This window comes from Daldinia loculata (assembly GCF_022478755.1).
Source record: "Daldinia loculata strain CBS 113971 unplaced genomic scaffold F4817scaffold_29, whole genome shotgun sequence".
In the NCBI taxonomy this organism is placed as follows: domain Eukaryota; kingdom Fungi; phylum Ascomycota; class Sordariomycetes; order Xylariales; family Hypoxylaceae; genus Daldinia; species Daldinia loculata.
In genome coordinates, this window is record NW_026054883.1 from 411360 (window position 1) to 438542 (window position 27183).

At 36.6% G+C, this 27183-nt stretch overlaps 7 protein-coding genes across 7 annotated transcripts; 3 read left to right on the top strand and 4 right to left on the bottom strand.

Moving 5' to 3' along the window:
- Nucleotides 1-4: 4 nt before the first annotated feature.
- On the bottom strand, nucleotides 5-2507 carry F4817DRAFT_316672 (uncharacterized protein; the record flags this gene model as incomplete). Its single annotated transcript, XM_049300707.1, has 3 exons — nucleotides 5-100; nucleotides 154-1797; nucleotides 1893-2507. The coding sequence occupies 3 exons, from the start codon at nucleotides 2505-2507 to the stop codon at nucleotides 5-7; spliced, it is 2355 nt and encodes a 784-aa protein (XP_049158404.1).
- Nucleotides 2508-2668: 161 nt separating this feature from the next.
- F4817DRAFT_339929 (uncharacterized protein) lies at nucleotides 2669-4577 on the bottom strand. The gene has a single exon (XM_049303601.1). The coding sequence runs from the start codon at nucleotides 4459-4461 to the stop codon at nucleotides 2965-2967; it is 1497 nt and encodes a 498-aa protein (XP_049158405.1). The 5' UTR covers nucleotides 4462-4577; the 3' UTR covers nucleotides 2669-2964.
- A 1150-nt stretch (nucleotides 4578-5727) lies between these two features.
- F4817DRAFT_128426 (kinase-like domain-containing protein) lies at nucleotides 5728-10288 on the top strand. Its single transcript, XM_049297714.1, has 4 exons — nucleotides 5728-8816; nucleotides 8876-8891; nucleotides 8967-9118; nucleotides 9183-10288. Exons 1-4 carry the CDS (start codon nucleotides 5877-5879, stop codon nucleotides 10074-10076), a joined length of 4002 nt encoding a protein of 1333 aa, XP_049158406.1. The 5' UTR covers nucleotides 5728-5876; the 3' UTR covers nucleotides 10077-10288.
- A 1238-nt stretch (nucleotides 10289-11526) lies between these two features.
- F4817DRAFT_316675 (uncharacterized protein) lies at nucleotides 11527-12150 on the top strand (the record flags this gene model as incomplete). The annotated part of the gene is made up of 2 exons (XM_049300708.1): nucleotides 11527-11625; nucleotides 11812-12150. The coding sequence occupies 2 exons, from the start codon at nucleotides 11527-11529 to the stop codon at nucleotides 12148-12150; spliced, it is 438 nt and encodes a 145-aa protein (XP_049158407.1).
- Nucleotides 12151-13373: 1223 nt separating this feature from the next.
- Nucleotides 13374-16202, top strand: F4817DRAFT_128453 (sulfate transporter family-domain-containing protein). The gene is made up of 3 exons (XM_049297716.1): nucleotides 13374-14582; nucleotides 14641-15154; nucleotides 15250-16202. The coding sequence occupies exons 1-3, from the start codon at nucleotides 13492-13494 to the stop codon at nucleotides 15979-15981; spliced, it is 2337 nt and encodes a 778-aa protein (XP_049158408.1). The 5' UTR covers nucleotides 13374-13491; the 3' UTR covers nucleotides 15982-16202.
- A 485-nt stretch (nucleotides 16203-16687) lies between these two features.
- F4817DRAFT_128450 (uncharacterized protein) lies at nucleotides 16688-17840 on the bottom strand. The gene has a single exon (XM_049297715.1). The coding sequence runs from the start codon at nucleotides 17696-17698 to the stop codon at nucleotides 16775-16777; it is 924 nt and encodes a 307-aa protein (XP_049158409.1). The 5' UTR covers nucleotides 17699-17840; the 3' UTR covers nucleotides 16688-16774.
- An 8845-nt stretch (nucleotides 17841-26685) lies between these two features.
- Nucleotides 26686-27181, bottom strand: F4817DRAFT_128540 (uncharacterized protein). Its single transcript, XM_049297718.1, has 2 exons — nucleotides 27142-27181; nucleotides 26686-27090 (listed from the first exon to the last, which is right to left on the bottom strand). The coding sequence occupies exon 2, from the start codon at nucleotides 27039-27041 to the stop codon at nucleotides 26811-26813; it is 231 nt and encodes a 76-aa protein (XP_049158410.1). The 5' UTR covers nucleotides 27042-27090; nucleotides 27142-27181; the 3' UTR covers nucleotides 26686-26810.
- Between the last annotated feature and the right edge of the window lie 2 nt (nucleotides 27182-27183).

Genomic DNA, 27183 nt, shown 5'->3' on the forward strand with positions numbered 1-27183 from the left:
ACTGCTACCATTGTGAGAAATCGGTTGTCATCATATCAGAACCTGTAGGCACGCCTAACACAGCTTCGATGTTGGTAAAATTGAAGAGGACATTCTGCATCTGGTCGTTATGTTAGTCTATTATTACTACTAGCCAGGACATGAGTAGCTTACTGGGCTATTGTATTCCCAGTCTTGGTTCATCGCCATCATACTGTCGAAATCAGGCTGTGCATTATTCGTACTGGTAGCTTCATCGGGCTGTGAGGCGATCTGTTGCTTGAGCAATTCAAAGCAGTCTTGCATTGATTCAGTGCCAGCTGTAATAACCGAATCTACGAGGTCTGCTCGTTTTAGGCCCTTCATTAATCCTTCAATATGCGTTAATAGTGCCAATGAAAATAAATAGCCTTTTACATTCGTCTCCCCAACATAGATGCGATAATATATCCACGCGGTGGCATCTTTGAAAATATTAAGTAGGTCCGCTCGGGGGGTAGGCGGCCCTAAGCTATCATCCTCTTGCAATTGGTTTTGCAGATCGAGACCGATGGCCATCGATGCTTGTGAGAGGATACTGCGAGCAAAGCCTGCTGCACAAGTAGTAAATCGAGCCAAGTCATCCCCATCTGGTACAATGGATATTTGTCCCAAGTCATTTATTTGAGGTCGCAGTGGCCGAGGACTGAAAGCGGCTGAAGGGAAAACAGTAGAATACAGTTTCGCACTTATCTCCACTACAGTTTTCCTCGAGAAGGCGTAAGCCGGCTCACTCATAGCTGGGCCAAAGTAAGGAAGATGGAGTGCCATGAAGTATCGACGCACAAGAAGATCTACAAGGCGTCGTTGAAACCCTGTCGGTTGTCGGTCGCCAAGTGTAAATCGTTGGAGCTGCTGTGAGAGGGATTTGTATGCGGTACTGAGTTGATTATGAAGTTGAATGGTATCATCGAATGTGTTTTGTGTACCGATTTCGTTAAGGAGCCGGGCAATCGCTAGACGCGCCGAAAAACTAGCACGAAGTGCTATAGCCACAGACATGTCTGTGAACTTATTTGGGGGATTAACCGCGAGAGGCGTGTCGTCGTCCGTTAGTTGATCATCGTCGTAATTGCCCGGCGCGCAAGTATCGTACTGCTCAAGATAGATTAGGGGCGGTCCTCCAGAGTCAACGCTGGCCTGTAGCGCGATTTCGAGGATAGTATTCCACAACCGGCGGCGAACCTCGGAGAGGAACCGGCTCATCTTGGGGAGTTTCTTCGGGTCCTTGTGAAGGCCCATATAGACAGCTGTGCGCATTAATTGTCCCACCTGGATCCAGACCAGATCCTGACCCACGGACGCAGTCCCTTGCGCGAGGCAGAGGAGCAGCATGACCCGTAGGCCAGTGAGGGTCAGCCTTGTCTTAGGGGCTGGAGAGATGAGCCAGGATTGTGCCTCGCATACCCACTGCATAGCCGACTTGCGCATGGTATAGTGGTCATCATAAACCGCGCCACCAATCGCCATAACGAGCTGAAGTTGAATCGTGAAGGGGAGGTCAACCGAGTCGGGCGACAACCAGAAATTTTCATAGTCTTTTCGAAACGACGGGACATGTAATATTCGGAAGACGGTTTCTGACGTTCGAAGGTATCCATCTACGAGCTTATCCGCGACTTCTCGTGGCGGTATATTAGTACCATATTTAATAACTTGTACAGGTGCCCTTTGCGCCTTGACGGTCCGAGCCAGCGACTTGCATCGGTTTACCGTCGCTATCGGCTCTGATATCTTTTCTCGACACTGCTGGTCGAATATTTCTAATATATACTTGAACTAATGATGGTTAAGTGACCTGTCAATATATATATATTTATACCTACGGCGGGACTTGATAAGAATGAGAAGAAAAGGATATGAGAGTAACGTACGCTTCCTATTTGATTCATCCAGTGGCTTTGGCCTAGATACCGGGTTTTGGTCATGACACTTCTACTCATGGTGTGTAATTCTCCTGCTAGATAACTAGGATAGGTAGCCACAAGGTCCGGGTCGGCGGTGGAAGGTTGTATGGTGGAGGGTTGTGTGGCGTTCTTCTGGCGTGAGTGATTCCCCGTAGAATCCTCTAAGCGGCGTTCAAGCTCTTTGATTCGGTCTAGTAGTGACCTAATATCGAAAGATGGTTCATGGCTTTTAGAAGAAGCTGAGTCGACGGTTGTAGAGCCATTCAAGGAAAGAGTCGAGTGATCCTCGTGTGAAGCTTCGCCGTGACGTGCGTGGTTTGATCCACTGGTCACGGGAGAGACGGCCGTATCGGAGTCAACGGCAGACAAGGGATCGGCTGGGTGATTTGGGCCGATTGTAGAAGAAGATAACTCCGAATGCCGGCCTTGAGGCTCATAGACACAGGTCTTATGTTTGGAGCGAACGCAAGTACTGCAAGGTAAATTACGGTCACAGCGGATCTTGGACCTCCGGCAGCTAACGCATGAAAGAGCCGGGCGGCGGCGGCGACGGTCAACCTTGAGGCTCTGTGCCTCGTCCATGACGAGCCTATGGTAGTACAATGTCTAAGTAGAAATTGAGAAAAAGCATGAGTGATGTGGTTTAGTCTCTTGATCTAATCTAATCAATCAGTGATCAGTGGTGAGTTGAATTAGGGACAAGTCCGACTGTTGATAATCGGCCGAAGTAAAACATAATCTCCGAAACGATTTATCCGTATTAGTACCATCCTTTAATTGCATGAAAGCGGATATATACCCAATTAGTACATATAAAAATGCTGCTGCTGTGTCATATTGGATTATCCGATAGAGCTTACACCGAGTCTTGGCTTGAATTCACCGATGCAAAACCCTAATTTCAGAATTTCCGCTGTAAATGATGAGTTGAGTTTACCATAACTACCTCCTAACCTACCTATGTAACCTAACCCATTATATCTACCTACTACTACCTCCTAATATTCGACAAAAACGTATGCAGTAATGTTTTACATCACTAGCCCAGAGCGTTCATCATCTCCTCGAGTGGATCCAATACCTCCTGGATGAATTCGGCATTTTTAATTATTCGCTCTCCTGATAACTCGATACACCACTGTACGACGCGTCGGTACTTCTGTCCTACCCTAAACCGCAGGTTTGGCGCAACCTGGGATAACTGTTGGGCCCAACTGGCTGGGTTGCTTTTGTCAATTGCATGTGGTTCTAATATTTTCGAAAGTGGTTCCCAGAATCCTATGGCAAGAAGCACAACACCCAAGCTATATATATCGTATGTTTTGTTGTATCTCGCGCTGTTGCTCCCCTTAAGCCGATCCGGGTGTTGAAAAATATCAAAATCCCAGATGCTTCTTGATGGGTCACTATCCCGTTCACCAACTACGCCTTCCCCATAAGTTAGCGCATCTGTTCCGCGAATCAGATCAAGTCCCATCAGGTATGCTTCGTCGGTTATAGGGATGGTCGTTTCTCCATGCTTCATATCGAACCGTCGAAGAATAACGATGCTCCGAGATGTGATATTCTTATGGCAGAACCCTGCAGTGTGGAGGAAGAAGACAGCCTCAGCTAGCTTGTATGCAATCTTGAAACACTCGTCGAGGGTCGTTTCGGTTCTGGGAAATGCATTGTACATGATAAGCTCTTCCAGGGTCATCATACAATGAAAAGAGTATGGCGGAATCTGGGCGAAGAGGAATTGCCTCATATCCGGATGATAAAAGTAGTACTTCACTTTGAGAAGTCGAACGTCCGTAGAAGGATCCAGGCAGTGCAGTGCTGCGGCAAGTTCGCCCATCTCAGATACGAGCTTTTCGAAAGCTGATGTTCCTTGTGAAATGCTTGCTGAAACCCCTCGACAGGAAAAAAGCATTTGCTGGGTGCCATCATGGAATGGAAGTGAGGAAATATCCCTAGTTGACTCGATCCTGGATATGAGCCCATCCGGATCATCTAGCAGTGTAGCGTTGGTTCGTGATGACTTCGCAATTGACGAAAGAGTGAGAAATTCCTGGAGTTTATTGTTGCTCCCGAATACCGCTGATGATTGGGAATTGGTTTTATCATAGATGGTAGGGATACTAATTCCAAATTCCCCTATGAGTGCCAAGAGCCGTACATCTAATCTTACTGTCCACTCGTGGATTTCTTTTTGCATGTCCTGCAATTGAGGTCGCCTCGCTATCCATGTGCCCTTATTAATAGTACTATATAGCCAGCCTCTGCGTCCAGTCCTCTTGAGACTTCTATTAACTTTGTTTGTGAGGTTATGGAGATATTCTGATGTCCGTTTCACTAGATCAGCGTCGTCAGCTGACAGCTGCTGGCCTCCATCTTTAATTTTCATTAAGACGTCTTGAGCTACCCTCAATGCTCGCAGGTCCCACTCCAATTGTGTTTTTAGAGATTCCGCTTCGGATGAGAATTCGCTGCAAGCCCCCAGAAACTGGATTAGCAATGTGCTGGCGGTGACAGTGGTTTGGAAAATATCCATAGCAGAAAGAGAATTTCTAATGTGCTTGAGTCATCCTATTTTTTTATTTTCTTTTACGAGGAAGGGGTCATATAAAATTGTGACCCGGCAACTTAATCCTCTTACAGCAGCTAATTGAATCGAAGACATACCGAAAAAATGCCCGGCAATATCGCACGCCCATTATGTAGTCACGTTGCATACCTAGGTGTCACAGCATAGTAGCTTATCTATTATTCGTTTCCCTGGTGGTTACGACATAAGTATCTCGATCGGGATTATGTGCATTTGTCGGCGACCTTAATGGTTGTTCGGGACCTCCTCAGCTGCCGTAGTATCGAAAAGCAAATGTATATCTGACTCGCATGCAGTATGTAATATAAATGAGCCGGTTTAGAAAATACCTCAACTATTGCTCCGAAATGATAGATCACCTACATAATTCGTCATACCTGAAAGCCTTCTGCCAAATTTTAAGGTGTACCTAATAAAGCATTCTGTGAGATACCTTACAATCCAGTAGCTACCTAGGTACCTAACTAGGTAAAATGAACAATAATACCTATTCGTTGCCTCTTAACCATGTAGTATTTCGTAAGACTAGCCACTTGATGCATAGGTATCTCGGTGAGCAAATTTGCCATCGTTACCCCATGATTTAAACTAAAAGTCAGCGTAGTATAGTGAAATTGCACAATCAATGATTCGTGTCGAAGTTGCTCTAACCGTTTAAGAGAAAAAGGTAGGTAATTTATTTCTTAAATTTTAAATAAATATTAGTATTTTATTCAGCCATACGAGCGTGTCGAGTTGTTCATGTTAACTGGGATATAGTCCTGAGTTGTCTTAATATTGGATGAAACTGTCGGGAAAAAAAATGGATTTGGTATGCTTATACTTGTTACTAGCCTTGTTATGTCTGTCATGTTCTAAGGCCCTCTCGATGGATCCATGGAGTACTTATTACATTTGCGTTAGTAATGATTATAAAAGTGCAAGAAATTTTGAGCTGCTAATTTATGGCAGACGGGTTATGGTATTTATTTAGCACGTTGCATAATCGGGCAACTGTGAATATGACCGCAGCAGCCCTTACTGCCATGCCACAGTTACCTTGCAGGTCCTATCAGCTAGGTATCCGTGCAAGCGTCTTGCATTTCCTGATAATGAAGAGGCTAAAAATGGTATGATTAGCATCGGGACCGGTAGAGAAACAATAATACTATTGTAGCTTATGAGTTGGACTTTGTATGAACTTATAAAGGGCTGTAGTCTATTTCACTGGGGAAGCAACATTTTCTCCTTTTATTTTCTGGATAACTTCGATCACTACCTTGTCAAAGTTTCACTCCAAAAGTCAGACATACCTAAACATATTGTACTTCTGTACTTCCCTTATAACCTCCCCCCTTCAAAAACTTCAAGCCGATCTCAACATGACTACCAGTCTACTGAAAGAATTTAAAGACCTTAGGTACCAGGAATATCATGATGAAGAGGATATCCCATTCGTACCAGAGGTACATAGCATTGCTCAGCCTCAGAACTCAAATATCATGCGGGTCAGACCACGTAATGGCGAGAATATGCTTATTGTGAAGAAAGTTCAGAAAATCAACAAGCAAGACATGGATGACAATGAAAAGCGCGGGATACTTAAAGAAGCGCGATGCCTTCAGTATGCTGACCATCCGCATGTTGTCAAATTCATCGAAGCATTCTACTTCCAGCCTAACAAGAATGATATCCACAAAGATCCTTTTATGGGTATTGTCATGCATCGTGCGAATAGCGACATTGTGCCTTATCTCGAGGGTAAGGCAGATCGCATGGCTATTCGTGGCTGGCTTAGATGCTTGGTAAATGTCGTGGGTTACATTCACGGACTTGGTATCACGCATCGCGATATCAAACCACCCAACATATTGATAAAAGATACGAAGGTCCTACTCGCAGACTTCGGGATATCGAAAATGGGCCTTATTGATACGGTTCCAACAACAGTACCTAATGAACCACGCGGGCGCACACGTAAATATGCTGCACCTGAAGTAGAGGCTGGAAGCACACGAGGACGATCTGCTGATATATTCTCCTTGGGCGCTGTATTCCTCGAAATGTTAGTTGCATATTATTGGCCAGGAGTAGGCCGTATAAAGCTTTCCAAAGTTGTCGGGGCTTCGTCATATGCGGAACATTTAGGTGAAATATACAAGTTCATGAAAGAATTGGATGGCAAAATAAAGCTAAAAGATGAATGGGGATGTAAGATCCTCAGTCTTTGTCGGGCCATGATGAGCGAAGATCGGGACGAACGCCCCAGCATCAAAAAGATACATAACAAAATGTCGTCCTTGTCGCCAGAAAATGGAGCTGCCAATATTTGCTGCGAAAGTTTGAAGGATCGCAAGAATTTACCAGACAGGGTTAAACTACTTGATAAGTGTAAGGCCGGAGATGAATCTGAAGTGAGGAAGCTTCTTCTCCATGTAAAACCGACCACCATCGGGGCAATACAACAAGCATCGGCAGGTGGATTTGGCAGTGTTGTCCAAGCTTTCCTCGATCATAACCCCAAAGAGGTAGTGAACCTGCGCGACTTTAGCCAGAAAACAGCACTCCACTGTGCAGCCGGAAATGGTCATGAAGATGTCGTGAGGATTTTGCTCAAAAGTAAAGCAAGCATAAACCTAGGGGACGATGAAAACCGAACGCCTCTCCATTTGGCATCCATCCACGGGCATTCCAAAGTAGTTGAAGTTCTCATTGAAAACCAGGCAGATGTCTCAATAAAGGACATTAAGGAACAGACACCACTTCATTTCGCAGCAAAGGGGAGAAGGAAAACCGATAGCAGTTACAAGGAAATTATTCGCATTTTACTCCGGAACGGTGCCGATGTCAACGCAAAGGACAATAATGGCAAAACACCACGTGAGTATGCAAAAGAAAAGGGTCATAGAGACAGGGAAATGCTATTAAGTAATGATGCCCCCGGTGCAATATTACGACGTGAATCAATGTCAACCAACAAGATGATACAGGACCTAAACCAAAAAATCCGCCCACTGCGCGATTTCTACGATGAAGCAGATATCCAACAAGTATCGGGCTTGCTCGAAACGTGCCACAAGGGCTGGGGTCAAATGGCAAAATTATATGTCATATTGAGCATTGTGCGACCGACCGGTAATGTCCTGGAACTAATTGACAAACTAATCAGCAGAAATGTCACAGACTATAAGCTTCCTATCAATAATGACGACCTTTCCGACTTCTTCGAAAACCCTGGAGACCTTGTCAGGTTCGGGCAGGAGCAGCGAAGAGTATTGTCAGAGACACTCTACTTCAAAAATCCAGACGAGCACCACAATCTCCGTAGCAATGACCCGTGGGGAAACCTTAAGAAGATAGAAGAACTGGGGAGTGGAGGATCTGGTGTAGTTTACAAAGTCCAAAATGGATACAACGGCCAAATATATGCTCTCAAACAAATCGACCGAAGCAAACGTAAAGCTGCGGAAGAGCTCAACATGCTTAAGAGAGTCAGGCACCAAAACATTGTTTCTTTTGTCGGAAGTTTTACATCGCCTAACTACCTTGGTCTCCTGATGGAACCGGCTGCGGATTACAACCTATCAAAATACCTCTCTGAAGCAGAGAGTGATGATAGCAAAAGACTGTTACTGCTCGGTTACTTTGGATGCTTGTTGGATGCATTGCATTACCTCCACAACGAAGCATATGTGCGCCATAATGACATCAAGCCCCATAACATTCTTGTTCATGGCGGACGTGTCTTCTTGACTGACTTTGGCATTTCTCTTGACTGGAGTGAAACCTTTCAAACTACGACAATGGAGCCTGTTGTTTCTCACACCCCTCTCTACTGCGCTCCGGAAGTCACTCGGGCAGGAAAATCTCGAAATTCGAAGGCAGATATCTGGTCTCTTGGATGTGTCTTTCTTGAGATGATGACCATTCTCAAGGGACGACAAGTAAACGAAATCAGGAAGTTTTTCGGCGAATACCTTCCACAAAGCACCTCATATAATAACGGCTTACATATTGTCTACCGGTGGATCGAGATTCTCAAAAGGACAGAAAATGGGATTGGGAACGAGCCTCTTGGGTGGATCGAGGATATGCTTCAACAAGATCCAAATGCCAGACCGAGTGCAGCACACTTGCGACAACGATTACTAGATTCTAAGTATGATGTGTCTTCGAAAGTACCATACTTTGGAGATTGCTGTAGGATAAATGTTCCTCCATCAAAGGAGGACAATGGTCCTCGCCTATCTGAAGAGACTGCCGAAGATTTCCGAATCGAAGAGAAATCCCATATTGCAGCCATCGGTTGGCCCGGTGAACAGGTGAGAATACCCCTTCCAGTATACTGCCCCCTTCTAATTTTGTATTTTGTAAATACTAGCGACTTTATTTCCAAGGTGAGAAAAGTGAATTCTTTTTGTTGATGTTGTCAGATGACGAACTAGTCGTTGCTAAACAGTATATATCTCTAGGGGTTGACGGGGACATTCGTCAAGCTACTCAAAAACAGCACGAATCATTTTGGCAAGGGGGGAGACCCCAGGATAAGGTTGGTATAGCAAAGCATCGAAGTCCTATCGCAGCGACAGCGTGGAGGCAGACAAGCGGACATAAACAACCAATGGTACGTCTTAATTATGTGGATTTTAGTTAATCTCTCTGTGGACTTACAAGATCCCTCCACTTAGGTACGAGTTTACAGTCTTAATGAAGACAATTATATTCAAGAGTTGGCCTGGAATCCAGAGTCAGCATGGTGCGAAGGAGCTCTAAACTCATATCGCATCAAAGCCGCCTCGTTCAGCGAGCTCGCAGTAACATCCTGGGGCGATGGAAACATCGTTCTCTTTTACCAAGCTGCAGATAGTACAATTCGCATTCTTCATGGATGGGCACGCAGATCCCAATGGCGTCACGGCCAGATACTTAAAGATGTAGCAATTGGTTCGCCACTAGCGGCAACCAACTTTGAACATCTCGGGAATCGTGGCCTGAGGCTTTACTGCAAGTTAGCAAACTTAGGTTTCAGAGAGTTTTGTTGGGACACAGTCGATGACAACAACAGAGTTGACTCCGCCGATTATTTTGGTGGTTATATGATACCAGCATCGCCAGGAGCCTCGATATGCGCGATTGCATCTAAACAGGTCGATCTAGAAATGTACGTTTGGTGTACTGAAGCAGAATGTATTCTTGAAAGAAAATATACCGACGGCTGGGTAGACTGGTCATCCACTCTTCCGACAAATACGCAGGCAGGAAGTATTTCAGCTCTCCGATTAGGACCAGGGTCGGTCAGAATTTACTTCGTACGCGAGGGCGAAATAGGAGAATTCGCGCGAGAGGGCGGGAATCCAACACTAACAGTTATCATATCGAGACCACCGAGCACCAACACGGCTGATCTATATCAAAACGGTTCACAGAACCGCCACGATTCTGTTTCCTCCACGAGTTCAATTCCGACGTCTGAACGACAGCTATTAGAGCCGAGCGGACAATTACCGGAATCCTCTGACTTGGAGCCTCGACATCTTTCAATAGTTAGGCGAGTCTTGGCGTTCCTTAATTGCTGTAGTTAGGCACCTGGAACACTTTCTTCTACTCCTTTCTCTTCCTTTCCTTTCCATGTTCCTATATCCATCTAAGAGTGTCTGGTAGTTAATATCTGGGGGGCTTGGTATCTACTATATTTCTAAAACGACAAATGTTAAGCATGAAGTCCTTATGGATTGAATAAAAGTAGTTAATACAGACCGAGAAGCATCGTCTTATGAGTTTAGATTAGTTCCTCCGTACTTCTGTTATTGAGCGTGACTTGGGCAGTATGAAGGCTATGTCCCTTGGCTCCTGAGATTTAATTACAGTTCCTAGTTAGATAACTTTCTCCCCATACAAAAATGCTACTATGTTTAAAGTTACCTGGCAAACCTCCTATCAAACGCACGAATTACAGATGCCTGGCAGGGTGTTCGGGTGCAGTATACGTTAGTGCCAGGTATTTGCTTTCGGATCGGAACGCCTCTTTAAAAGCCTGGGGAGTTGATATCAAGGTATGTAACACTCTCCTAAATAAGCCCCAAGCTCTTAAGATACTTAATCTAGGTGGCTACCATGGACAGTTGTATAAAAGCAAAGTTTTACCAGAGCCATCTACTTAAATATCTGTCATATAGTTTTACGTAACGAGCTCGAAGTTCGCCATCATGATGCTTTATCGGTCGACATTCATCGATCGCAATAGTAGATGTGATATGCTGTCAAATACGCTTGGACCTTTATGTTTGATAATGTAAGCAAATGGTTTAAGATCGCCGTTTGGAATACCCTAAATTTCAACTAACATCTCTTTTCTTGTGCAACCTAAGTGTTATGCCATGAAAGCCAAGTAGGATATGCCCACGGGCAAAGACTTACCATTAAATTACAATAACTACCTAAGGTCTGGGAGTTGCTCATTAAGAGCTGCCAGGATATAATATAAAAAAACTAAGAGTTATTTGGATAATATCATGACAAGGAAATGTAGCGGTTGGAAATATTAGTCCAAGTTGTATTCTGTGAACGTGAACGTGAAAGTAGATGCCGTGCGATTTCGTGAAAACAAGTGCACAAACTGCCTCAAGGTATTCAGTTCTTTCCTACTTCAACAGTTCTCGTTGCCTTCTCAAACACGATATTATCAGACAACAACCTAGATCTCATTTTACTCCTTTCTACCATCGTATCTTACAACTTCAAATCAAACTTGTTTTATCCATTCATCTTGACTTTCACATCTATCAATATCCATCCAAATATATCATCTAGGACCGCGGCTAACTTACAGTCACGTTAGCACAGCGATTCTAATCCAGATTGCCCACAATCAGAAGAAACATCGCCAAAGCTCCCAACTCCCCTTCGCTACCGTGATAACACCTACACATTAGGTATACACTTCCTTCTTTCTTTCCCCACACTTCTGGAGGCTTAAAGCATCTCTCGTCAACGCAACCTACAATCAGTACCTACTGCTAGGTATCCATCACCATGGCATCAAAGGCAACATCCATCAAGGATACCCAATTCACCGCTAGAGATATGGAGATTCTAGGAATAGCTTGGCAGTGCTTTGAGGTAGCTCCCAAGGTAAGACCGAAACAACCTTTCCACCTTCACCCATCAAAAACCCCTCGAATATTCTAAATTACCAATCATATACCTACTATATTGAAACCTTCATCTTGGGACTTTTAGCTCATACCTCGTTATTTCCTGTATAAAACTACATGACCAAATTCTTGGCATTTACTAACCGTGTTTCTGTATTTCTAGATCAACTGGAACAAGCTTGCCCAGCTTGCGCCTTTCAAGAACGCCTCAACTGCCCGCGCTTGTTTCGGACCTATCAAGAAAAAGCTCGCCTTGGCCTCAGGAGAATCGACCACAGCCAACACCAGCGAGCCTAGCACGCCCACTAAAGGCGGCAAGAAGCGCAAGGCCGGCAGCGAGAAGACCCCCGGTTCCGGCAAGAAGACTAAGACGTCCAGAAAGGCTCTTTCTAAGTTCAAGGACGACGATGGTGAAGATGAAGACGAGACCAATGCCAAGATCAAAGCCGATATCAAGGCTCAAGAAGAGGAGGATGATGCTGATGCTAATTCTTTGGTGTAATCGCATCATCGCAGGCAACAACGCGTTTATCAGCCAGATCTCATATGCTATCACGATGACTCGACAATGAAGGTCCGCCCTCCTTCTTCATCTTCGGATAGTACACTCATTTCAACCATCGTTGACTATTGCTTGCACACATCGTCGTTGATATTCCGTTTCCATTTTCCGATAACTCGCTTGACGCGATATAGCACCCTCTCTCGTTGTCCGATATGTGGATGGGCGACATCGTGGAGGATTTTCGCTGGGTTATCATGATACAAATGCGCGATGAATTATTTCGTTCGAATTGCACGAGGTTAAATAGGTAGCTGATCCATAGGCAAGCAAATTTCAACGTTTGATTTATAACCGTACCAAGTAATGACTATACCAAGTGAATACCAAGGAAATACCAAGTAAATTTGAAGCGGCTAACCTTTGAACTTACCTAAATATTTCTTAATATTTCTTAGGCGAAGCCCATATTGTTGAAACGTTGAAATGTTGTCTGGGTACCAAGGTTTTTATTAGGTAACCCCAATTCTACATATGCAGCCGTTCTCCCCGCTGCGGCTCGCGTGGTACATTAAATCTCCACTGCGTGACTGCGTGACTGCGTTTCGGGGTCTAGATCTTGCGTTTCGGTGGGCTGCAGACGAATGGCTGATTTAGGGTTTATCTATCCAGGTACCTAGGAAATATGTAACCATTGAACCTTGTTTTATATATCATTGCGCCAGGTTATTTAAGCAGAAAGGTTCTTTCCTATTCTTAAGTTTCTCTTTCCTTTCTTCTTCTTTAAATTTATAAAATGGTAAGCACAACAATATATATCGATCAAGAAGAAGTTGCTACCTTTTGAGATGAAATGGTACGAAGGAGCTACTCAATGCTCCCCCCGCTGTTATCCACTTCTTGTCCTACGGAACCCTTGGAACAGTACAAAAGTACTTTGGTATCATCCTTTTTGTCAATCAACCAATTAAATAAATGCCATTTTTCTCTTCCTACATACTTCGTCTTGCATATCGTCCATCATGTCTCCAATGTCCCCCATATCATTTCTACCTTTAGCAGCTCCAGCTCTATGCATAATGTAGATCGTCTAGCCTTCTTCTAATCTGCATTCTCCCGGTTTTCTCGTTGACCTGTTGGTCTCTAAAGCCAATTAGATTGTTCTTGTGATAATCTCTTACTGCCTGTTACGTCGCAAACACACCACGGCTGGATCGTAAACGGAAGCTCAGTTTCTCTTAACAACCTCATAATTCTAGGCTGCCAAAGTCGAAAGTAATAGGCACTCACCTCATTTGACGTCCCTAGGTTAGTTAGTATCTAATAGTCGAAGTCGAGAGTATGTCGTCGTCATCACGACCTCCTTCTATTACGACTGGTCGACCCTATCCTCACGATCATGCTCCACCGACTCCGAGTGGCCTTCGCCATAGTCGCACCGTCTCATCTTCTTCAATGAGTGACGATTTAGAAGGGATAAATCCTGCAGGTCCTAGCACGCGCGGCGATCACTCTCATGACGACACTAACGAGACTACTTCTCTCCTCCACCACGAACGCGCACATGATGGCCCTTGCGACCACGGCACATTCTCTCCTCGCGTATCCAGCCCGCCACCAAGAGCCGGTAATCTTGATGGCGAGATAAGGTCTATGGCGGATTCGGACGGCTCTGTGCCGTCTAGCGAGACGCAGCTTAAGAACTGGAGAAAGACATTTTCGAATAGGGTAAAGAGCAAAAAGATGACGGATTCCAGTACACTGGCACAACAGCATGGCGTTAAGGACTCGTGGGTGATGTACTTGTCATACTATGTGCCCTTCCTCATATGGATTAAGCAGTATAAGTGGTCGTGGTTGAAAGGCGATTTTACGGCCGCTATCACCATTGCGTCTATGTACCTCCCAATGGCTCTTTCGTACGCCGATAACCTAGCACATGTTCCTCCGATCAATGGCTTATATGCTTTCGCCATCAATCCCTTCATATACGCGCTTTTAGGAAGTTGCCCGCTGATGGTGGTCGGGCCAGAGGCAGCTGGTTCCCTACTTGTCGGATCTATTGTTAAGAATAGTATCGATCTTGGAGGGGGCGACGAAGACAATGCCATTCTAGAAGCGAAGGTGGCCGGCGTGGCCGTCGGCATAGCTGGTGCAACCGTCTTCTTTATGGGCGTATTTCGTCTAGGATTTCTTGATAGCGTCTTGAGCCGACCATTCCTACGAGGCTTCATTTCTGCCATTGGCGTGGTTATCTTTATTGACCAATTGATTCCCGTCTTGGGACTTAATCATGCAGCTAAAGCAGCACCGGGAATTACGCACGGAAGCACTGTGCAGAAGCTCGAGTTCGTACTCACACACCTTGGCGACAGACACAACCTTACTGCTATTGTCGGTATTGTGGGGTTTGTTGTCATTATGGTATTGCGGTAAGTTCAGGATTACTCTGCTGTCTTTGGAATTTAATTTGGCTGATCATGTGCGTAGGGAGGCCAAGAGACGCTTGCAACCACGATACCCAGGAGTAGCATATTTCCCCGATAGACTTATTGTAGTTGTATTCTCTGCACTCATGGCTTGGCACCTGGGCTGGGAACAGAGTGGTGTTCCAGTGTTGGGCAATGTCGAAGCAGCGTCCGGTCACGTCTTCACTTTTCATAACCCTTTCCAATTATCGCACATGTCCCACATCCGAGAGGCTATGGGCACGTCCTTCTTGATTGGCATGCTTGGTTTCTTTGAGTCTTCGGTTGCAGCCAAGAGTCTGGGGGGCGAAGAAATCATCGAAGGGATGCAGTTGAGTCCTAATCGAGAACTCGTGGCTCTCGGAGCAGCCAACCTCGTCGGTTCGTTCTTTATGGCCATCCCGGCATTTGGAGGTTACGGTCGAAGCAAAGTCAATAAGAGTACAGGCGGGAAGAGTCCCATGAGCTCCATTATACTCAGCGTTCTTACTGTTATATGTATCCTATTCCTCTTACCGTGGTTCTATTACCTTCCTGTGAGTAACCTACCTTCATACTCTATTCGCTGGCCTCCCTTGAGCTTCTGCTACAAGTGCTCACCATGTTAAATACCAAACTAACTACGGAGCAGAAACCCGTCCTATCTGCTCTGATCATGGCAGTTGCCTGGTCTTTAATCGAAGAAGCGCCGCATGACATATCGTTTTTCCTACGAATCAAGGGCTGGACCGAGCTTACCCTCATGGCTGTCATCCTAGCCGTCACAGTCTTCTTTTCTCTCAATCTAGGCATCGCGATTGGCATTGGCCTATCGCTCTTGCAAGTCATTCGTCATGCAACACGCCCTCGTATACAAATTCTGGGTAGGATCCCTAACAGTGATCGCTTCGCTAATGCCGAAGAGCACCCCCAGGATCTCGAGTTTGTAGAGGGATGTCTGATTGTGAAGATTCCCGAGCCCTTGACATTTGCAAATACAGGCGAGTTGAAGAATAGACTACGACGGCTCGAGTTGTACGGCACGGGAAATGCACATCCAGCGCTGCCGCGTCTTCGTCCACAAGCCAGTAACAAAAATATCATCTTTGATATCCACGGGGTCACTTCAATGGATGGTTCTGGTACTCAGGTACTGGAGGAGATAGTACGCAATTATCGAGACCGGGGCGTTAGGGTGTTCTTCAGCCGACCCGTCAGCCGACAGAACGAAGTGTGGCAATTGATGGAACGAAGTGGCATTGTCGAACTTGTTGGTGGTAGACACCGCTTCGTTGACGACGTAGGGGAAGCCATACGGATGACCGAGGTAGAGGATTTTGAAGAAACAGGCGCTTGCGCGACTGCGAGCGACAATCTCTCTTAGACGAAGAGGGGGGCACACTTGAGAGATGAAGCCAAAACCAGTGCCTCGATACGGATTGTCGGTTACTAGCGTACCATCTATGAACCTTTGAGAATATCCCCGATACCGTTCCCGATCGGCGATATATGACAATTCACTCTTTCAGCATATACCTCTACTAAATAGTGGAAGATGGCCAATCATCCCCGCCTAGTTGCAGGCCAGCCCTGGATTCGGAAATAGCCAGTTGACGATAAATATTGCATAGCACTCTAAAGCATTCAAAAGCATTCGAGGGTGGCGTTCTGGATATTCAGATTTGTAGAAAAGCACAGGGGGAGTCCTGCTTGATTATTTTATGTTAACGTTAGCCACGAGCCACAAGTCCTTATGAGCTCAATGCGGTGAGACGATGATGTGTGACACTGGCTACAGATCTAGATTGAACTTGCTCTACTCGACATCATACTTCATAGCCGGCCAGAAATACATTGGTAGGGTAGCGGCTGAAGATGTTGTAGCTATGCTTAATAGTATTTGTCATTAGATATTCTACATTACTCTCAATATCACAAAACTCCGTAGCCACCTCGATATTATATCCCGTCACAAATCCGATTCGGGATACCAACTTACCCATCACTTTTACAGTTACGGGATCACAATCCACCGCTTGGGGAATTGGGTTATCATCCGAAGTAGGTGTTTCATGGCATTCTAGCGGTAGAACCGCACTGCCAACTGCTAGAAGTGTAGTCCTGTAAAGGGTTAAATCTCCGTTAGTAAATCAGCCCCTGAAATCAACTTGATCCAGTTACTTTAGGTACTCATTTCCATCATCGTCCTCGCAATCCCATTGCTGCTCGATAGATACCTCATTTGAGCGCCTATCGAACTTAAACCCGGTCTTCGGATACGCCTCGGGTGGAATCAAGTCGTCGCGGTAGTTAATCGGGCACGGGAACCGCGTCTTCGGATTGATCAGATCCGGGTTATAATACGGAAACACGGCAATCGAGTTGTTGACGCCTTGGCAATTGATCAGATAATGAATCGCTCCGTTATATAAGTCGTAATCGATACTCGCTACCGTCGTCCCGATGACCCACGGGTTGCCGGCTTGCACCCGAGCACCGAATTTGAAATCCCGTACCTCCCACTCGTTGAAATCGTATGCTGCAGCGCAGTCGGCTTTCGGTAGGCGGTGCGCAACTTCGCGGTACGCTGCGATGGTCATGTTGTCCCCCTCGGTGCCTGTGAAATGGCCCTCGGGCGTGTCGACAAGCCCGATTTGCAGCCGGCCGTCGCCTGTCGCGAGCACATTTGCGAGGCGGTTGTGCGGGTCTGTTTCGGTGTCGCCGCGGTCGCATATATATGTGTGGTTGACGCCGAGGTAGTCGTTAGACGAGAAGTCGAAGGAGACGGCGAACCGAGGGTCTTCGGTATTATCTTTATCGCCGTCGCATAATGTCCATCCGCTATTATCGTCGCCCTTGCGCGTCCCGTGGCACGGCGCTGCGTACCCGCTGAAATTAACTTGAAGCTCGAAGCTGAAGACTTCGGTGCTGTTGTTGTATGTTGTGCTGTGCCAGTTCCGGATCAAGAAGTGCTTGTACCCGTCTTGCGTACAGGGCAGATAGACGGTGTTTGGATTCTGCCTTTTGGTTTGGATGGAAGAGGCTGCGGCGGCGGCGCACTGCCAGGAGAGCAACGCGATGAGCCCTGGTACCCTATTCATTGTTCTCTTGGGTAGGCAATGTAGCTTTTCTGTAGACGTGTAAATTATTGTCTATTGCGAATCTAAACCATAGGCGGCTTGCAATCCTATCTTATGCATTGTATGTATTGTTTGATGCGGAGCTTGCACATTGAATAGGTACTCTATGTGGAATTTGTGTAGATGGCATTTAGCCTCAACTTACCTTTTCGCTTAGTTATACTATTTTATATCTATCTAGATACGGTGTTTTGATTTGGGCTATTTCCAGAGAAAATAAGATACGTGACTGTTTTTACCGTTACGATGTATGAGTAGTACTGCATCAAAGATATACATGCGTAGGTCTATCAAGGATATAAATCGTCGTATGGTCTGCGAATTTGTTGTCTCGCTTCGTTAGATGGCATCGCGTTTGATCTTTCATACGTCTTTATTTCTAAGAACACCATATAATATGAATTACTCCTTAGCCCTCGTTTCATCACCTATGAGGTATTGCCGGAAATGGAACTGGTTGATTTAATAAGAAAGTCTTCCCGTGAGGCGCATTCCATGAATATTATTAATCGTACCTATCCGTTAGACTGATCGGAGAATATCAGAATAGAACGAAGTCCGATCCTGGGGACGTTTGGTCGTACTTATCGTGGGGCTCATGGTGGCTTAGTTAAGTAGCAGCTGTTTTCTGTTGAGGTGCGATTTGCGCTGATTACTCCCGAACTCTCCATATTCCTACAGGGGATCACAGAATAGTTCCAGAAGTGAACAGGGATTCAGAATGACGGGTTAGCTTTATGTACCATCTTATCAGATGTCTTGTCCCATGATAGTTTGAGGCTCATACCGTTGATAATTCCAAATAATAAGGGGGGATCCTACTATTACCTAAGATCATATCAGCCTTACCTATCCCTTAAAGTCTGCCTTGTGCGAATGTAATCTAATTAGTATGCCTACATATGTCCGATTTCCATATACAGCAATTACACATTTGTACTCGGTTAAACATTACCTTTTTTTATATTTATTATCCGTGCGTATATTATTGTTAATAATATTGCAAATATACCACATAAAACATTAATACACGTTAAAAATAGTATAAAAATATTAAAATACTAAAAAAATAGGTAAGAAATTTTTTTATTTTTTATTTATATTAAAACTTTTTACACCGTTACGTTTTATTATAATAATTAATTTTTAATATATAATAATATTAACCTTTAATATATTTACTATAATTAATTTATAATAAAAAAAAAAGGTTAAACTTTTAAACGTTATACTTTTTTTAAAAATAATTTTAATAGTTAAAAAAAAACCTATTATAATAAATATAAAATTTTTATTACAAAACTTAATTAATAAATAATATATTAAAATTAAACAAAAAGTTAAAATTTAAAAAAAAATTATTATAAAATTAACAATTATTTTAAACGATTTTATAAAGTTTTTTAAAAAAAATAATTAAATAAAATATTACAAAATTATTTAAAAATACGTTAAAATTTTAAGTTAACATTTTAACATATTAATATATACATAATTAAATAATAATTTAATAACGTTATTACATTTTATAAATATATAAATTTAAATAATTATTATAAAACCAAAATTTTATTTAATAAAAATAATGTTTTATATTAAAATAATTAAATAAAAAACGAAAATAATATTTAAATTAATTATAAAAATATTATTAATAATATTTTTAACAATATATAATAAAATAATAACTAATTTATTTAATAAACGGAATATATAAAAGTTAAATATTTATATATTAATATAATTTTCTTAAAATTAATTAAAATAATAATTTTTTTTATATATTATTAAAATTGCTTTAATAAAAGTTTTAATATTATCGGTTAAAATTATTAAAAATATATAATTTATAAATATAAAGTAAGTAATTAAAATAATAAATTTAAATATTAAAAATTATTTTTTAAAAAAAAAATAAAAAATTATTATAATAAATACTTTATATATAATAACGGTAAAAATATTAAAAAAATAGTTAATATATATAATATTAAAAATATTAATTAATATAATAAATTTTATTATAAATATATTTATAAATATTAATAAAAAAATGGTTATAAAAAAAGTTAAAATATAAATTAATTTAATTTTTATAAATATATATATTTTATATAATGGTATAAATTTAATAATTAAAAAGGTTATTTAAATAATAATTTTTAAAAAAAACGTTAAATGTTTTAAATTATTTTTTATTAGCAATTTTTTAAAAAAAATGGAAAAATAAACTTATATTATATAATACAATTTTAAATATTAAAAATATTATATTATTAAATATTATAATAAAAAAACGTTATATAAAAATTATAATAAACGTTTAAATAAATATAAATTTATAATATAAAGTATTTATGATTAATTAGTTAAATATATTAATTATTATAGGTTTTATTTAATAAATTATAAAAATTATTTATATAAATTTTAAAAAATATATGGTTAAATAATATTTTTAAACTAAATTAAATTAAAAACTATTAAAAAAATAAATAATTAAAAATATATAGTAAAAAATTTCTTTATAAAAATTATAATATTAATATTATTTTTTAATAAAAATCTTTTAAAATAAATTAAATAATAAAGTATTATTAATAAAAAAAAAGTATTTTAAACGTTTGTAAAAAAACTTTTAAATAAAATAATAATTAATATAATTAATTTTAAAACTATTATTATAAAAAATAAAAAAATAATAAAACTTAAAATAATAAAATTTATTAAAAAATTAATAATTTATATACTGGTATTTATATTAAATTTAAATATTTTAATAAAAATAGCTTAATTTAAAATTATAAAAATAAAATTTATTAAAATAATTAAAAAGTTAAAAAATTATTTAATAAAATAATTAATAAAAAAACGTTTAAAACGTTTAAACTTAAAACGCAAGGTTTATTTAAAACTGTAATATAATTTTAATTAAAAAATAAATTTATTATAAACCTTTAAAATTTAAAATAATTAATATAATAATTTATAATATTAATAAAAATTTATATATATATAAAATATTTTTATAATAATATTAAAATAAAAATATAAATATAATTATAATTATTAAACCGTAAATATTTAAATATTAAAATAATATTATATTAAAACATTTAAAATATAATAAATATCTTTTTATAAATTTTTAAAATATAAAAAAAAAGAATAGGTTTAAAATTATAATATATGTTAAAAAAAACTTACGATTATTAATAAAATATTATTAAAAAATATATTATAAAGATTTTATATGGTTAAATATTAACAAATATTTATATTTAAATTATTATAAATAATTAAAAACCGAATTAATATTAAATTATTTTATAGTTTTTAAACTTTTAAAAAATTATTTAAACCTTTAAAAAATTATTTAATAATAAATAACGTTAATATATATTATTTAAAATAGGAATTAAATATAAATATAAAAAATGAAAAACGTAAATTAATAGATTAATTAATTAAGATAAGTATATATTTTATAAATTAATTAAATATAATTATTTATAAAAATAATTACGTATTAAACTTATTTTTTTTAACATATTTTTTATTAAAAATTAAATAATAAAAAAATTAAAATATAAATTAAACTATTTACCTTTAAAAATAATATTATAAAATAAAGGAATAAAATTATTTTTAAAAAAAATTAAAATTTAAAAAATATTTAAAAATAAATTAATACGTTTAATTAATTTAATAAAAATTAAATTATATATTTTACCAAATATTTTTATAACAAATATTATAAATAAAGTTAATAATATAGTTAAATATTTATTAAAATTAATTAATAATTATATTAAAGTTATAAAAAAGTTTTATTATATTAAAAGGAAATTAACGTTTTAATGGTTAAAAAAATGTTATATAATAAAGAAAAAATAAGAAAAAATAAAAAAAATAAAATTATTTAACTTTATTAAAAAAGATTTTTTAACGATATGTAAAAAGGCTTAAAAAGATTTTTGGAATAAAATAAAAAATAAATATAAAAACGATAAAAATTTTATAAAAGTTATAAATTAGTATAAATTAAATTAAAAAGTTAAAGTTTTATCTTTTATAACCAAAAATAAAGTAATAAAAAATATTAAAAAAAAAGTTAAATATTTAATAAATATTATTTTATTTAAATTTAATTTAAAAAATGATTTATAAAATAAAAAGTTAATTAATTAAAAAAATTATTTGTTTTAAAATATTAAAGTTATAGTAAAAAAGGTTAAAAAATATGTAATAAAAGTTTTTTTAACTTTTTTAAATATAAACGTTATAACGGTTAAATATTTAAAAATAACGTAGTTAATATTTGTAAAATATTATATAAGTTTATTTAAAAAATGTTTAAAAATAAAGGTATATTTTAATGTTTAAAAAAAAGCGAAAGTAATAATAATATTAAAAATAAAAAAAATGGATTTTATTACTTATAAAGTTTAAAGGTTTATAATATTATTATTATATTTAAAAAAAAGATTAAAAAAAATTATAATTAAAAAAATAATTTAAATAGTTTTAAAATATAAAATAATTAATTTATAATATGCCGGGGTAATATTTAAAAAATTTATTATAAATTTAATAATTAATTTTATTTATAATGTTAAATTAATTTTAATAAATAAAAAAAAGGTTATATTAATTATTTTAAACGTATAAAAAATATTTAATGCTATATTATAAAATAAATTATTAATTTAAATAATTATATAAAATTAATTAAAATAAATTTTATATTTTATAAAAAATTTTCTTATAAATAAAAAAATTATTATTTATTTAAAAGGAATTATTATAAAGGTTAAAAAAGTAAAATGCAAAATTTTATAAAATTTACTATTATTTTTTATGTTATATATATTATATTTTAATAAATTATTAAAAGGTAATAAATGTAAATAAAGATATATTAATAATATTATAATATTAATTTTTGGAAAAATGTTAAAAAAAAATATTAAAGTGGTTAAAAAAAAAGTAAATAAAATATTACGATATAAAAAAAAAAAATAATAATATTTATTTCGGAAAAAATAAAGGTAATATATTTTATAAAAAAAAAAAATAAAAGTAATTTTTTGATTAAATTTAAAGGAAAGATAAAGGTTAAACTAATTTTATTGTTAAAGTTTAAAGTAATAAAAGTTTTTTTAATTATATAATAATTAAAGGTTTATTTAAATAAAAAATTAAAATATAAAAAATACGTAAAAATTAAAGTTATTAAAGTTATAAAAATAATTAATTATATTAAAAATTTTACGGTAATTGTTAAAAGATTTTTAATAAACGGGTTATATAAAATAATTTATATAATATTATTTTTAATAATATTATATGGTATTAAAATATAATATAAAAGTTAAAAAAAATTATTAAAAAAAATAATTAATTTTTATATAAAACTTGTAAATATTTAATTAAAGGGTTATTTAATATTAATATAAAAAGTATTTTTTAAAACGATTAAAAAAGTTTTGTTAATATAAAATTTTTTTTTAAAAAATGCGTTATTTGTAATTATAAGTATTGTTATAATAAAAATAATATTAAAAATAATAAAATAAAGGTATGTTTATAAATTACGGATAGTATATGAAAATTATTTTTTAATATTAAAGATAATGTTTAAAAAAAATTTTAAAAAAAAAAAGGTAAAATAAATATAAATAATATGTATAAATTTTTAATTAATAATTAAAATATTGTTAAAAGTTTAATAGTAAATGTTATATATATTATGTTTTAAAATAAAGTTAGGGAAAAACTTTATTAATAAACAAAGCTATTAACTTTAAACCTAGATTAAACCCTTATATTAAATCTAATACCATGGTTTTAGGTGATGTTATAAATGAAAGGAATGACTTGTATTCGATGTGGTTAAAGCTATGTAAAATGGGTGTGTGCGACCATAAGGGGTACTTATACTAGGATCTTGATAAGATAAGGTCACATGACTAGATAAGGTCATCTGATCATTTGATCAGATAAGTCATCTGATACACGGCCCTTGTTCAACCCTCCCTTTGAATTTAATTGAGGCCACGAGATTAAATTCAACCCACAAAACAAGGGCTAAAAAAAAAACAACAAAAACAACACAACTGGGGATCGAATCCTAGACCTCGAAAAAAGAAAAATTGCACTGCTAGGCAGTAGATCAGGTCTTTCGCAATAGATCAGGCCTTTCGCAGTAGCAATCTATCTTAATCCTCAGCCTCGAATCGTATGCCGTGTAATTCAAATGACTTGCCAGGATCTGATCAGTCATCCCTGGGGTATCTTAGGTCATTGAATCTCGTCTTTTGGCCATACAATCTCGTATAGTAACGGGACCGATCGTGATGCTTGCTGACGAATTGAATATGTAATGAACGTGCAGGGTATAAAGATCGTAGGCTATAAAGATCGTGATGTGGCTGGCCTTGCCTCCCTAGCGATAGACTTGACTTGACTTGACTCGATTCGAATTGACCTGAATTGACCTGAAAGAGATGCCTCTGGCACGATCTCTCTCTCTCTCTCCCTCCCTCTCTCTCTCGTATCGTAATAGCCTTCGTAACTGGGCTATTTGCCTCCCTTGGTATCTTGATCTGGACTTGAATAGGCCTCCGTATTGGCTGATGCTTTTGCCTCCCTTGTAATAGACTGACTTATTGACCTGGCTATTGCCTCCCTTATAGTTGACTTCCTGTAACTGATCGTCGTCGTCGTCTCGTATACTGGATATAATATAACCCAAAAAGCATCATATAAAAAACTGTCCTGAATGTCCTGATAATCCTGATGTGGTAACTGCCAGTATCTCGCCGACCTTATCCCCGTAATCTTTTATACGCATTTAATAAGGTCCCTTTTATCTCCTAGTATCTGACTAGCTGAGATGCGCCATGGCCCTCACGTACTATTGTCCTAATAACTGTCCTTATAACTGTCCTGATAAACTGTAAAATGATGCTTCTTAAATCGTATCGTACTTCGTATATCTTGACTTCGGCTGATAGGAATGACGGGATCTTCCTGATCAATAAGTAACGTGCCTGACAAGGCTGTCGATGAGGCTGTCGATGAGGCTATATCAAACCGTATTGACTGGTATTAAGAGCTATGATGTTGACTGTTTAGGTGGCTACCTGACTACGTGGCTACCTGATCAGGCCACGATGAGGCATTTTTCGACGATGATAACGGTCCATCCTAAGATTGAGGTTGTGGTTTCGAGTCGCTGGGTGGTCGCCATTGAACAAGGCTATCAGCCTTGGACCTGGATTAGACCCTTATATTGAATCTAATACCATGGTCTTAGGTGATGCTATAGATGAAAGGAATGACTTGTATTCGATGTGGTTAAAGCTATGTAAAATGGGTGTGTGCGACCATAAGGGGTACTTATACTAGGATCTTGATAAGATAAGGTCACATGACTAGATAAGGTCATCTGATCATTTGATCAGATAAGTCATCTGATACACGGCCCTTGTTCATTAAAGGTAAAAATAAAAAAACAACAGTAAAAAAGTTTTAAAAATGATTTTAAAAAAAGGTTTTATAAAATGTTACGGTGTTTTTAAATAAATTATAAAATAAAAAGGATTTTAGTTACGGTTTTATAATATATAAGGGATTAAATAAAATTATTAAAGAAAAAAAAGGTATAAATTTATACGGAATAATATTTAATATTAAAACGTTAAAAGTTTTTAAAAAATTAAAAAAAGTAATAAAATTATTTTTTAAATTAAAAATAACTTTATACGTAAATAATATAACGGTTATTTAAAATGTTTAAAAAAATGCTTTATTAATTTTATAAAAAATATTTATAATAATATATTAATTAATAAATAAACAAAATATATTATTAAAATAATACTTCGAATATTACAATATAAAAAATAATAAAAAAATAAATAAATTAATAAAAAAAAAAGTAAAAAAAAGTTTTTTAAATTTAATATTAAAATTTATAACTATAAATATTAAATTAAAAATTAGGAAATAAATATAAAATATAATTAATAAATAATAAAAAAAAGTTAATATATTTAATAAATTTAAAATAATAAAAGTTAATTATAAGTTTAAAAAAAAACCGTAAGTATTATAATTATTAAAAAAAATGTTAAAGTAATATTTTAATATTATTTTAATATATGGAAATTATAAATAGTATTATAATAAATTTAATTATAAAAAAATAAAAATATATTATATTTATATATTACTTTTTAAAAAAAAAAAAAAAAAAAGTTTAAAATATATAATATAATATAAAAAAATAAAAACTTTTTTAAATAAATAGCTTAAATTATTAAAATCGGATAACTGTTTAAATAAATTAAAATAAAGTAAAAAAAATTAATTTATAAAATTTTATAAAATAAAATTAAAATATATAATAAATAAAATAAGCTATTAATAATAATTGATATAATATTTATTAAAATTTTAAAAATTTTATAAAACCATTAACTTTTTTAATAAAATATATTTGCCGTTTGCGGAAAAAAAAAATAATATTATTTACAAAAAAATGCAAAAATATAAAAAACTTAAAAAACCTTAAAAAATAAAAAAAACGAAAAAAAATTAAAGATTATAACCTTTAAAAAGTTAATTTAAAAAAAATATATATTTAAATAAATTTCCTTTATATAAAAGTTTAAAAAAAAAATATATATATATATAAAAAAAAAAAAAAATATAAAAATATATTAAAAACCTAAAATATTAACCTTTTAAAAAAGAAATAAAAATTAAACCCAAAAAATCAAATAAAAAACTAATATAAAAAAACCATAAAAAATAAAACCTTAATACTAATTATTAAACCAACTTTTTAATTAAAATTTATAAAATTAATAAATTTAAAATTAAACTAATTAACAAATAATAATCGTTAATTAAAAAATATTAAGCCTTTAAAAACAAAATTTAATATCATAATTACCATATATCATTAATACTATTATTAATATTAACAATATTATATAGATTAAAGCTTGCCACGTCTTATACCCCTAAAAAGGTTGCAAAACAAAGCTTACGCTCTGTTCGCTTAAACGTTAAATAGAACAACAACAACAACAATAACAATAACAACTCGGTCAGACACCCGAGTGTAACCTTGATCGAAACAGAAAAGTGACAATCCGATACAAGAGGCAACCCCGCTGGATTGCACAATAGCCCTGAGTTTACGTAATGCGCCAGTATTATCACGTAACAATCCCGTGACCATCCCCGTGACTAACAGCCACATAGCCACATAGCCACATAGCCATACCATACACCAATCGCCAGGTCCACGATTCAATTCCTGGACCTCGCACCTGTCCCTTTTTTAACGCATTACTTCGCAGGCAAAAGTGCGGCGCTTCGCGCCGCACTTTTGCCTGCTACGTAAGCGGGTCGGTCTCCGCGTTTCGGCT